General features: G+C 38.6%; 1 protein-coding gene across 2 annotated transcripts in view; it reads right to left on the reverse strand.

Annotated features, from left to right (window-relative positions):
* Positions 1 to 708: 708 nt before the first annotated feature.
* PTGFR (prostaglandin F receptor) overlaps positions 709 to 13700 on the reverse strand; it is a 43029-nt gene continuing 30037 nt past the window's right edge. The window contains exon 3 of one of the 2 annotated variants that reach the window (XM_010989069.3): positions 709 to 3870. In XM_010989069.3, coding sequence (XP_010987371.1) covers positions 3568 to 3870 — 303 coding nt within the window. In that variant the 3' untranslated portion in view covers positions 709 to 3567. The remainder of the gene's footprint in view (positions 3871 to 13700) is intronic. The other variant, XM_031465449.2, reaches the window with a different exon arrangement.

Consider the following 13700-nt stretch of genomic DNA (forward strand, 5'->3'; position numbering starts at 1 on the left):
GGACTGCACAAGGTAATAATGCAAAATATGCTGAAATTCTTCCCGTCTCAGAGCAGACAAGAATGGCAGTTTAGGTTCAAAAGTTCCAAGTTTTTTATGACCTTCCTTAAAATAACCACTCTTGATAAACATTGGTCCAAGTTTATTTTTGAAAAATCATTTCATGTTTTAAACTAGTCCAAGCACTAAAATTACATGAGTTGCACACTGATGCAAGCAACAGAATATACACATCACTATTTACTCTTATACAATCCAACAAGCACGAAGAGCGCAAAATATACTCGTTCAGGTAACACATTTCATCGACTGTTAAATATCAAGATGTCAACAGCAAGTTGAAGTCCAACGCTATTTACCAGATGGTAAAATATTTTCTGACTCTAAGACAAAGAAGTAAGAAAATATATACTCCCATCCTTTATATTCCGACCTTAGACAATTAATTTGGAGCAATGATGGTGATACAGGTGATGTTAAAGTGAGTTTCACAAAAAAGTTCACTTTATGTATTTAACAAATGATCTTCTCTGGATTCTAAACTCAGGCACAGAACTAAAGCAGGTTTTTTTTTTTCAAGACTGAAAATGAGTGAACAAGACCATTTGTTATACAAGACAGATACATCTCTATATATGTGTGTGTGTGTAACTTTGAAGTATTTTCCACTACAGCAATACAGATAATTAGAAGCGACTTTCTGCTTTCAAAAAAAAAAAATGTTCCGAGAATGTATTTCTATCACTTAGTTAAATCCATCAGTAAAAAGTCTGATATTTTGGGATACATCTGCAGCTAATTATGAATCAGTATTACCTGTCTCTATATTCATAACTTTAAAGACCCATGTGCTATTGGTTTTTTGGTCCCATTTATTTTAATGTTTGCTAACATCATTTAAAAATTGGCATTTTCAAGTATTTTGCCTAGAGTAACATAATTCTCCAGAAACAATGTGATCAAATTGTGTGTGAAGTTGCCTAGATACTACTTTATCCAATGAGAAGGGAAATTCAGTTACTCCTATGTTCTAATGATACATTTGAAAATGAGCATAAATCTTCAAAATTGGTAGACTTGCTAAACACTATTTGTACTATTTATTTCCAGTAATTTGAACAAATGTACTTTCACTTTCAACATTTATATGAAAATTGTTGGTGGATGTTCCACTTTATTATTCATTATACACTGAATGGCCAAACTACACTAAAATGCATATAATAACACAAATACAATTCTGCAGTCAGCTATGCGTATAGTTAGGTTCACTTTGTTTCATCTTCCTGGGGCAAAAAGCCTAAAACAATGTAAACGTACATTCTTTTACAAATTTTTTTTATCAATTTTCAGTGTCTTCTTCTTGGGATTCACATCATCATAAAACCAATTTAGTTGCCCTAAACCTTTGCTCAGAGAATGTACATAACCCTTCCAGGATACACAGAGACTCACCACCCTGCCATGCCCCCAGATCTTGCATGCTAAGCTCATACATTCCCACACATGGTCGTGTCACAATATCTCAACACAGATACACAGTCCCAGGGTGACATCATGGCAACAGAGCAACAATTCTGTCATTTGATTAGAAGCCTCAAGAAGAAGAGGTCTAAAACCCTGGATGAGGGTTTCTCCTCCATGGCTCTCCCTGATCAGGACCCACGGGAGTGTTTACATCCTATCCGGCGATGGGAGAAAGAACGGAGCTTCAGTTCTTTGTGCCTCAGTTTATACAACGCCAACACTCTCTCAAGCAACTATGGGAAATAAATATCTCCTCTAAACCACCTGAAAGTTCTTTTAGACTTTAAGTGTTCCTAAAACACATGAGAACCTTTATGTAATATAACAGCAATCACGAATTGCAGTGGCTTTTTTAAAAGCATATACACTGGTAATATACATGTACCTCAAAATAACCCAATATGTAATTGTCAGTTTAAATTAAAAATGTACAAAAACTTTTTTGCACATCCATGCTCATTTTGCACCAAGAAATTCTTGCCAGTGATTCAATTTTGCAACTATCGAGCATCTACTATGTGCTCTATACATGAGAATGGTCTAAATGTGTGTGATTAATCATTCACCGGTCATACACAAAGAATATCCCATGCCAGTGTGTGGATATGTCTGTTGCCCTACTTTAAATTCACTAGAAAATAATAGTTGTCTTTAAATCTTCAGTGAGGCTATTTGCTGAGTTTCTTTTCATTTATTCCTAAGAATTTATCAAAATTCACCAAAGTTAACAAAGACATCCGATGTAAATTACCAGTCAAAAGCAAAAATTTGTGAAAATACTAATTTAAGCCTAATTGAACTGCACAGATTTCCTAGAGGATCTACCATCAGTCTCCAGGGTAAGAGTAATTTTTAAAGACACCAGTTAACAAAGGCAAAGAACTCTTTTTTACAGAAATGCAATTTCACTACTATAAGGCAGAACTAGCTACCCTATGCTCTGATAGACTCAGGACATTTGGGATGATTATGAAAACTCTTTGGGTTAAATTATACAAACAAGCAAAGAAAACGTTTAAAGTAGTATGGGGAAATGGGGAGAGAACTGTATCCCTTGATCTCTTGGTTCCCCATTATCAGGGTCTCCAAATGCCTGGCTAATTGCCAGCTCTCCCCTTGACACTTGTAGTCTAGGCTTTTTAGAAGATGCCATCTTACAGATTTAATGAGACCTCTTTCAACTGAAATTTCTCATATACTCTGTGTGTGTGTGTGTGTGTGTGTGTAAGTGGAAAGCAGAAACACACTAGCTGCATGGTAGTCTTTGAATATCATACTCTAGAGGTTGTGTTTCTTTTGCTCTCTGACACAGAAATGACAGCTCAAGGTACAGCGCCTTTGCCAACATTCTACGCACCTGTCACTTGGGACATAAGTCCTGCTTGTTTGCATCATCTACAGCAGAGCTTCTCAGGAACCATCATGTAATGCAAGTCACCTATACACGTGCTGACAGATCCTTTGTTTCTCTAAAAATTATTGACTATGCACTAGAATTTTCAGAGGCAAGGGTGGTGACTAGGAAACTGCACAAATCTATGACAAAAAGAATATCTTCAAACAGCAATTGACCTTCATAATAATAAGTGAAGGCAGTCAGATCTGTCAAATATGACAAGAATGGGCTTATTCTAACCAGGCTTCCAAGGTCAGGCAAGCTGACAGCCACACCTCACGTATATTGAGGTCATTATAAGAAGCCACAGTGAATCCCTGTGATGTGACTTGGCAAACAGGCCACGTACATGCTACAGGGTTCCAGAGAGTCACTCACTCCAAAAGTATCAACACCACAGATAAGCCCAATATTGCTTTCAGTTTGACTCCCATGGCATTATTCATCACATTTACAGTTGACAAAAACATGGAAAGATGTGCAACTATACAGTTAATTGAACAAATGTCAAAAGCCAAATCTGACAAACGTGCCCCCCAACTGCCTGTTGAGGGCTGATTTTTCCAGTTGGGCTTTACATATTTATATAATTAACTGAGATACTGCCAAAACTGTTCCTAACTCTGTCCTAGATCCATGCTGACTTATTGTCCCACTGAACCGGGCACTTGCTGAGCTCCTTTCTCTGCGATGGGAGACTCAGAAACAGCAGCAACCTTCAGGGAATTTTTAATGGAGCTAAGCTCCCAAACATGCAGGCTGATGACGTTCACCCCACAGCAGCGCCTGGCGAGCTTGTAGAGGTTCTTGAGGACAGCCTTCCGCAGAAGAATATACACCCAGGGATCTAAGATTTGATTCCACGTTGCCATTCGAAGAGTAAAAAGGATTGCTTCACAGGCCTGCTGAAAACCATTTCCGTTTATTCCAATGTTGGCCATTGTCATCTGCAAAACAAACAAAATAGGGAATTTGGTTGGTTGACAGACATTTTCTCAGTCCTACAGTTTTTTTACCTAAACTAGTTATGCTATGTGGTAGTCACTTCACTTTCTACAAAGTGAGGTTCTTTTGCAGAGCACTGACAAAAAGACACCAACAGTAGCAGAAACATGGATATAGACATCTGAATCCTTTGAATTCAAATTGACATCAGAACTCCAAAGACGATAATTTATTTGATAAGTCAGATGTGCACAAATAGAATGACCCAAGAGAGAACAAGCACTGATCCTAGTAACTGATCTTTTCTTTACTTCTGGGAATAGTAAGTTCAAAGCCAACACATATTTGTATATTTCAATGAAAAAAACTAAAGTTTACGTATGTAAATAAATTAAAGTATAGATAAGCTAAACTACAGATGAGAGGTTTTAAAAATTAATTTAGAGCATGTGATATTAATTTGCCCATGGTATGTTATATTGTTCTGGAATGTTACTTTTAGAATTTTCTGCTTGGTAGCTACAATGATACCAGTATCTTCTCTTTCATATATTCTTTTCTTCATCTCTTACCTTAGCCTTAATTTGGCTCAAATATTCCAAAAGTGCAATGGAATTTCCTATGAGCTTTGAGGAAATGAGTTCCCCATCCCGCTTCATTACCTTTGAGACTTAACAATAACAATGTACATTTGGGTCTCTTTGGTCCGTTTCCTGACCACTCATGATGTTAAAGACCATTTTGTAGAAATAAGTTCCATACGTGGTCCCAGCTATATGCTAAAAATAGTCTAATCACTGAGCCCAGCTCTAACTTTTAACTAAACAGTTGCAGAACAAACAAGACATCTTTGAAAACACCTTGGATATAAAAACAAAGAACCAATAAATAAACAAAAGGTAAAACTGAAAAATTAAGAAAGACAGACAATTATGCCACCAGAATTAAGAGAAGATGTAACAAATTCTAAAACCCAAATGAAAAGAAAATCAAGTCTCCTTGGTCTTCTTAATAGACCATCATCTAAAAGAAATGTCTTCATCTGACCTGGTGATACTAATGGCTGAAGGAAAAATATTCTTTACCGAAACCTTCATTATTTACACCACAAAGTACAAACTCCTAACTTGGCTCCTTGATGATGCATCTAAAGTCCACCTCTACAACTTCATGTCCCCTCCAAGTGCCCTCTGCTCCAACCACTGTGAGGCCTCACCTGTCCCAGGTACACCATGCCCTTCTGAGCTTTGGCTTGTTTGACTCTCTTTGTTTTGAACTTCTAATCTCCTTTTCTCTGCCTGATGAACTCCTATCCATCCTTCAAATCCCATGAAAAATGGGCTCACCTCCAGGAAACTTTCCCCAACTTTACTGAAATGAATCAGCAAGTTGTTCACTTAGCACACTGCATGATAAGTATATATTTACCTGTGTGTGTGTGTGTATATATATATACATATCCCTCCCTTTCTTTTTATTTCTAACATCCAGTAGAAAGCTGATACCTAAGATGTTCTCAATAATCACAAAAAGGAATAAAGCTGTAATTTTTTTTATTTATTGAGGCTATTTTGAGACACACACAACTAGTCATCAGAGAATCATCTGATCATCAATCACAGTGGTCTAATATTTTGAGGCTTAGAATATCTCTAAAAGTTTTAACCCAACAGCATCCACTAGTGAAGGATTTCAGGGTGGTCTGTTGCCACTAAAAGGAACAAGATCTTGAGTCCATGCAGATCCTTTGGGAAACGGTTCTTTCCTTTACAATTCATTGCCTAGTGGAACAATGTATCAAACTGCGGGCCTAAAGATTCTCTAGCTGAAAAAAGCCAACAAGTTTCAACACAGAGAAAACTAGTCCCCACACAGTAATACCTGGGTCAGGGACAGACTCCTTTCACTGCGCCTCAAGTTGGCCAACAGGACTGAAGAAGTAAGCCTAGTTGAGCCTTGTTTCTCTTAGAAGCAAGCAGGGCCAAGACCCAGTTGGCTATTAGATTAAGATATTTTAACTTTATGCTTTTTCTTTACTCGTCAAATACCTATTGGTTATCTGCTATGTGCCAGGCAACGTGCTAGGCACTGAGGACACAACGGCAAGCAAAGCAGACATTGCCTTTCCTCATGGAACTTATAATCTATCTGCTGAGCTTTTGCGGGGATTTTTTGGTTCAAGGATGAAGGAATGAATCTTTCTCTTGCCTCACGAATATTAAGTGAATGTATTTCCCATTAATGACTAGGAGTGCTCCTAGAGATCTGAAAGTCCAACCAACATACTGCTCTGTGTAGTTGGGAACAAAGATGCTCGGTGTAACTGCATGGAACAGCTGGGCCAAGTTTAGAAACATGCAAATTTAAACCGTCTGAGTTACATGGCACGTGCTTCTCCGACCCTCCTCCCTCCCTTGCAGGCAGCAGTGTTGTCACCAGCCGTGAATAAACATTGAGTCCTCTGCTGAGGGCAGCCAGCCATTGAGTGCTCTGCTGAGGCTTCTCTCCAGAACACCAGGGCAGTGCCCAGGCCTCACCCGCAGCCCCGGCCTGGAAGAGAGGTTGCTCTGGGGTCCAGCTTGGGAGAAGCACCAACCACTTAGCCACCAACAAAGATGTGGATGGAATATTTACATAAAACTAAGATAATTAGTATATCATTGATAATAGAATATGACTGAAAATTCAGGAAGACCCAAGTATCAACAGTAGATAAATTATGGTAATTTCATGTAATGGAAAAAATATGTAAGTATTAACATGTATGATTCAGTGCTAATTGTTAAAAAGCAAGTTACCAAACTGAATTGACTGTGTGATCCCAATTTTGAAAAAAATCCAAATACGTGATTCATAATGCATAGGAAAAAAGGGGGGATGTATTTCACTGTTTTCATTAGTTAACTCTAGATAGTAGAACTACAGAGGATTTTTATTTTCTCCTTTGTTTGTCTCTAACTTACTAATGTGTTAGATAGATCATGTATTGCTTCTGTAATCTGTGCTTTTTTCCCAAGTAATTTGTTGAAATACACATGCATACCTCGCTTTATTGAGCTTTGCTTTATTGTGCTTTGTAGATATTGGACTTTTTACAAATTGAAGGTTTGTGGCAACCTTGTGTCGTCAGATGATGGTTAGCATCTTTTAGCAATGAAGTATTTTTAAATTAATGTATGCACATTTTTTTCAGACATAAAGATATTACACACTTAATAGCCTACCGTACAGTGTAAACATAACTTTTATATGCCCTAGGAAACCAAAAACTTTGTGTGACTCGCTTTATTGTGATATTTGCTTTATTGCGGTGGTCTGGAACCAAACCCACATCTCCAAGGTGGGCGGGCACTATTGTACTAAAGGATCAGAACTGTTAATTATTTATGAATGCCCATGGGTATGTGAGTGAGGTGCTGCAGGACTGCTCGGAATTTCAGCCCTGATGAGACGGGTAGACGTCTGGGAGTTGGAGTAAGGACTGGAATGTCTACCATTTTCCCTGGGCTCCGCCAACAGTCATTTCACAGGCATTGAAAGCATTGTGCTCCAGCCAGTCCACCCGAACTTGGATTCCAGACAGCTGTGCACAGATTCTCATCACATCCACAGCCTTTCACCTCGTTTCCAGGAGCTACCTGACACAAGGAACTATGATGTGTTATTTTCTAAAATCTCTTCCTTTAGAAGCTTAGTAGGTTACAGTTGGTCAACTTCATTATTTACTAGAATTCTAACTGAGAAGTGGACAGGGCCAAGTGTTTGGAATATTCTATGGAAAAATCAATTAACTGACCTGGTATTTCTCACACCACTCAACATTAAGATGAGAGAGAAATAATGAAATCAAAGAAGTGTGTGGGCAGGAGTGTTTATGTTCATTGTTAGTTACAAAGAGCAAAAGTGATAGACGATACAATAAAAATCTCCATTCATTTTGGGCCACATAGTACAATTATATCAACTGTTAAAGTCACTGAATTAATGAATCTGCCAGGCTACTTTACTCACAGATAACAGAGCTCAGGTTCACTACAGTTGTATTCTGGAAGTTTCTCCATCATCCCCTACCCTAAGTCTGTATATCTGTTGACTGCTGCCTGGACTGCCGGGGCAGTTCACAATCAAAAGCAATGGTAAATTCAAGATTTATGCTTCTTCTGCCCCTCTGAGTAGTCACGAAAGTAAATCAACCCAGCAGTGAGTCGTTTTTCAGTGTCTGCTCTATCCAGGCGTGGTGCTAGTGATACAAAGAACGATATTTAGAGAAATGCCAACATATGACATATTTTGCTTATTTATCTAGTTTTTACTTCTAGTATCTGACACAAAAGTACAAACTCTAAGGCATATCTTTTTGTCTGATGGGTTCTCTGCTGTATCCTCAGCACCTGGCAGGCAGTAGGACAGTCAGTCTCTGCTGACTGAGTTAAATGAATGAAGTCCCTATGAGAAGAGACTGACAAGACAGCAGACAGTTATAATTTGTAAGTAATGTAATAAAGACATATAAAAGGTGCCACAAGCAGAGCTACTTAGACAGGAACATGATCACAAATGTGGTCATTAAAAGCTGAATTTTTGCAATTTTTCCAGTATGTCAAACTTCATTTACTCAGACTTGACCAATTTTGAGTATATGATGATTCTGCTACAGTTTGTATTTCCCCTTGGCACCCTTTTAAGGACATTTAAATAAATACATAGTCAAAAAATCATTTCTGGTAGAATGTCCAACATTTTTAGATCCCAAACCATTTTCTAGAAATTTATCAACATCTATTTTCATGTGAACAATGTCTATGACAATGACACGTGGTTCTCATCGAGTCACTGAAGCAGGTATTTTCACACAGTTATCTTATTCCAGGAAGCAGACCATTCCTTTCCTCCTGTTTGTCATCACAGAAGAGTTGGTTCAGGAACACTTTCTTGCGGGAATGAAAGTATACACACAGAGGTACAATTTATTGATTTGCAAGTTATTGTCCCTTATGACGTTGTCATCCAAAAACTGATCTTTAGGTTTGGCCCTTGAACAACCACAGAGATCAGGGGCTAATTGTGGTTATGTGATTACAATCCAGGCTTACCAGATGACGAAAAAGGTCCATCTGGAAGCTTTACCAACATTATGTCTCCATGTTTGAGAATTTATATCTATACGTTAATTTGGATAACTAGGGACTAAAGAACCATGTATAGATGGTTGATTTTTAAATGTCACTGCCAGCACCTATGAGTATTTGCAAATTAGAAATTTCATCTTAATTTAACCTCAATAGCAATTTTGAAAAAGCTACATTACATAGATCACTGGATTAATCTCAATACAACAGGTAACTTTTAGAGTTGAATATATTTGTGGTGACTGAACTATATACCATTTATTCTTAGAATATTTTATCTTTGCAACAGTCACTATAAAAACCTTGGGAAAAAAATATTCTAGTGCAACTCTCAAATAATAGACTTTTTTTTAAAGCAATAAATTGAAATATAGAGGCTGTGACAGGACTGATGTTTCAATTATGAGACTTTTCCAAACCTAAACTATAAATCTCTGCATTATTGAATACAGAAGGTATTATTTTAATCATTTCCCATTTGTTGAAGAAGCATTAAATTAAGATAGTATTTGCACATGGTGAATGATTTGGAGAAAAGACAGAAATATTATAGTGGTGGGAAAAAAGAACAAACACACACGGTATTTCTTATACCACAACTCTAGAACAGCTGTGAAATGTTGCCTGCCCCCAGAGTATGCGTCAGGACTGCAACATCCAAACACTTGTGCTGACTCATTTTTTTTTTTTTTCTGTTTGATTTGTTGATAGAGAATTAACCAACGGCCCAACTGACAGCGCATTTTTGTCTCTGCCTAAAGATTTGGAGAGTTACAAAGATATGCTGTCTTGATACAGGGTATGCTGTATCAAGACAGCGCCCTCCAGAATGGGATAACCCCAAATCCTAATACTTTTCATGCATCTTTGGTCCTTCACGCCAGCCCAGGAAATGCTGTGCAAAATGAACAGTGGGGAAAAAAACTGAACGGAACAGTACACAAAGAAGAAAAGAAGTATAATGCCTGAAAGCCAAAACACTAATCTTTCAGAGAAGGGTCATTTGTATATTCCATATACTTTCATTTTTTTTATTGCAGGATCTTCTCCCAGGCTTGCACTCTTTTTGAGTCTGTTTAGGGAGAACATGTATGCCAGAACTCCTACAAATAATTGTCCATATGGTCCCCTGCTGCTAATCCTCACCAAAAAGTTGTAATTTCTTCTTTGGACACTTTTCAAAGGAATAAAATACAGTCATTTATCCCAGAATACAAAATAGAACAAAATTTTTTAATAAATAAAATGTATATATAACATATATATATGACACGTAATCATTACTTTAAGGAAAAAAATATAGGAAATGTGAAATGAATACAATCAAAAGATAACGTCCTACAAACCAAACAGAGATTGTCTTGAGTTGCAGTGAGAGTAACTTATTCATAACTGATTGAGAACAAACTGTACTGTTAGGAGAATATCTTTATTACAACCTGCAGACTCTATCAGAGAACTGGACCACTATCAAAACACAGGCTAGCATCAGTCCAGGGAACAGGTCATTCTAGAAGCCATGAGATCCTAAACCATGGCAAAAAGTCTCCTGTAAACCAGAGCGGTGTGCTATGCCACCTAAGACTGAGAGATACAGTCATGAATAATAACAACAAACATTAGAACTATTTCCCTGGGCTAGGAAACCTCTTTTTGGGTATTAGTTCAAATAATCCTCGCAACAACCCTATGACATGTGTGCTGCTTTATCTACACTTGGCAGATAAGAAAACTATGGTTCAATAAGATAAGGAACCTGTCCATGTTAAGTGTCAGTGCCTGAACAAAGGCATGTCCAGGGTCCGTCCTTCTAATTAAGAAGCTGGACGCCTAAGGGCCCTACAATTTACTTGCTCAATGTTCTTACCAAACTTCTCCCAGGAGAGCAGAGAAAGTTTCCCCAGGAATGGGAGACACTGAGACAGGCACTTGCCTGAGGAGACAGAGCTCTCACAGCAACTAGATCTAGGGGGCAGTGGTGGGGATGGAGGAGAAAATATTGCAGAACTGAAGCCCTGCGCCAGCTGTAAAAATGCATGAGGAAGCCCTTCTCTTCCTCCCTTCAGATTAAAACAGATATATCTACCTTGCCCTTGAGAAAGGTCAAGAAGAAGGCAGAGGCCACAAAACAAGGTTTAGGATTGATGTCTCTGAGTCAGAGAGGTCCAGGGAATAATGTGAAAGTTTCTCTGCCTGAGTCAAGTTCTGATCTACAGCAAACAATTATGTGTTCTTGGGATCACTATCACTAAGACCCACGTTCGTGTTGCAGACAGGAAAGCAAAAAGAGAATTTAATTGATCCTGAGAGCAGGGAAAACAAAACCTACTTCCTTCATTATGTACACACAGAACTGTCTACATCACTTCCCATGAGAAGACAGAGTCACAAAATCTTAGAAAACACAGGAGAGTTTCCTTTATCTAGCCCCGTCTTCTTCACAAAGCAGAAATTTCACACAGGTGCTGGTAAGTGGAGAAGACTCAGCAAGACTCGTGAAAGAATCTCTTCTGTAACTGCGTGAGTGGTTGAACGTTCTCTCTAATTACAAACTAAAATTTCCTCTGTGTATCTTAATTTTTGCTCTCCAAAGCATCATGGAATAAGTCCATTGGCTAAATGTCAGCCTTTCACATACTTTAAAAATAACACTAGCCTTATCACTTGCTTCATGTCTTCAACTGCTGCTCACACAACATAGTTTACAAATCCCTGGCTGTTCACCTTTTATACCCTAGTCTCTTAAAAAATGCACTTGTCAGAAATAAAATTAACACTTTATATATGGTCCAATTAGTACAGAGCTCAATGGGCAATCATTTCCTGTGATCTGGACAAGCTACTGACCTGTGCCTCCAGGATTATGTCAGTTTCTCTTTCCCTGCAGGCTGTGTATTGATTATAACTCCTAGGACATTTCAGGAAAAAAGCTGCTTACGAATTAACTGTACTCTTATGAATACGTAGGGTAAGATGCCCTTTACTTTTCCTTGCTTGTTTCCAAGTTATTCAGACTTAGATGCATGAATATATAAATATTTAAATATAAATATGCAGAGTTACAATTACAGGTTTGTGACTGTATTATTGATGGAGTTACACCATGGTACAAATATCTAGTTCTAGAACCTTGGATATCGAACCTGAGGCAGCACCAACGTATATGCCCTTTGACCCACTTTGATAATGCCCCCCACACCCACATCCTGCCCCTCTTTAGTGTCTTATCACTTTAAAAACAGACCATTATGTATATTACAGGCTCCTAACTGGTCTTCTAGACCCAGTTGCCTATTTATTCATTTATCTTATTTCAATTTGTTTAGTCTATTTATCAAATATCTCATAAATGCCGAAAACATGTCATTTTCCCTGTCCTTCTCTCACTGGGAATGACCTGTGGAAATCTCCCACCACTCCTACCCTATCTTCTCCAGGAAGCCTTCCCTAGGCTCCCTGTAGCCCGGTCATCTCTCAGTCTCCATTCCCATCGTGTGAGGCACCACTCCACGAGCATGGACAGACAGAGTAACAGCAGAGTGTGAAAAAGATACCACAATGAGATGATGTCAGTATAAGTACAATAGCCCTTCAATTATATTACAGGTGCCTTGAGAGTTGGAATTATGTCTTTAACTTTCTCAAATCCTTCTCCTCCACCTTACACGTAAGAGGGAAAAGACTCCCCAGTGTGTGTGAAAGAGACGAGAAGAAACAGGCAGTTTGAAGTACGGAAGTTCAGAGACTTAAGCAGAAAGCAGGTCTGGCAACCCCAGATCCAAGCCAAGGATTTCAGGTGAAAACCAACAGAAGTAAAAGAAACCCTACATGGATGTGTGTTTCAAAGAGTGGAACTGTTCATCCCTGGTCTGCCCAGAGTGCTTATTTACTTAAAGGAACCTGGTTCAGTTAAAGTGAGTTTTACATTTTTTTTTAAGTGATAAACATCTCCCCGGAAGCTTTTACTGTCCTTAGGAAAAGGCCATAGTCTCGTCAAAACTGAGAACCGTTTGGGAGGGTGAAGAGGAGAGATACAGATGCAGAGATTCCCACGTGGCTAGATGCCAGAAGGATCTGGGAGCTTGCAGATGGGGGGATGGGGCAGGGCTGGTCCCTTCCAGGGGCTACAACAGAGGCTTCTCTGCCTTAGAGGTCATCATCTGAGTTAAAAGGCTTGTGCCATCCCTGCACCTGCTGGGTAGGTTGTTAGAACCAACCACTGTTATATCAAACTCACTGGCTAATCAATGAGTTTGATTTAACTTCAGTGAAGCCGCTCACTGCTGGCCACTGGATGCTCCTTTCAGTATCTGACACCTCCAGTCACAGGAGCGGTGCAGGAGGACCAGGTCCACTGCGGGGGCTTGGGCCCAGGAGGAATAATGGAATTCTTTTATCCCAATCTGTCTTCAGTCAAAGGTAGAAAGGGAACATCATGTTGGCATCTTATATACATTAACAAAACTCCCAAGGGTAGTTACTATTTTTCTGATACTACAGATAAATCAGTAGGCAAAATTATTAGTTCTTGGAAGAAGAAAACATGTGTATGAAAATACATATGTCCTGCCTTGTTATAAAAGCAGTTTGAGGCATTTGAGGCATTTTACTTTGAACTATGCTTCTAACAGCATTGTAAACTCTGGCTTTTTCCAGCTATGATTATCTATCTCAAACCCATAGTTGGGCTAAAACAAAATATG

Source organism: Camelus dromedarius, chromosome 14 (genome assembly GCF_036321535.1).
Source record: "Camelus dromedarius isolate mCamDro1 chromosome 14, mCamDro1.pat, whole genome shotgun sequence".
Classification (NCBI taxonomy): Eukaryota; Metazoa; Chordata; class Mammalia; order Artiodactyla; family Camelidae; genus Camelus; species Camelus dromedarius.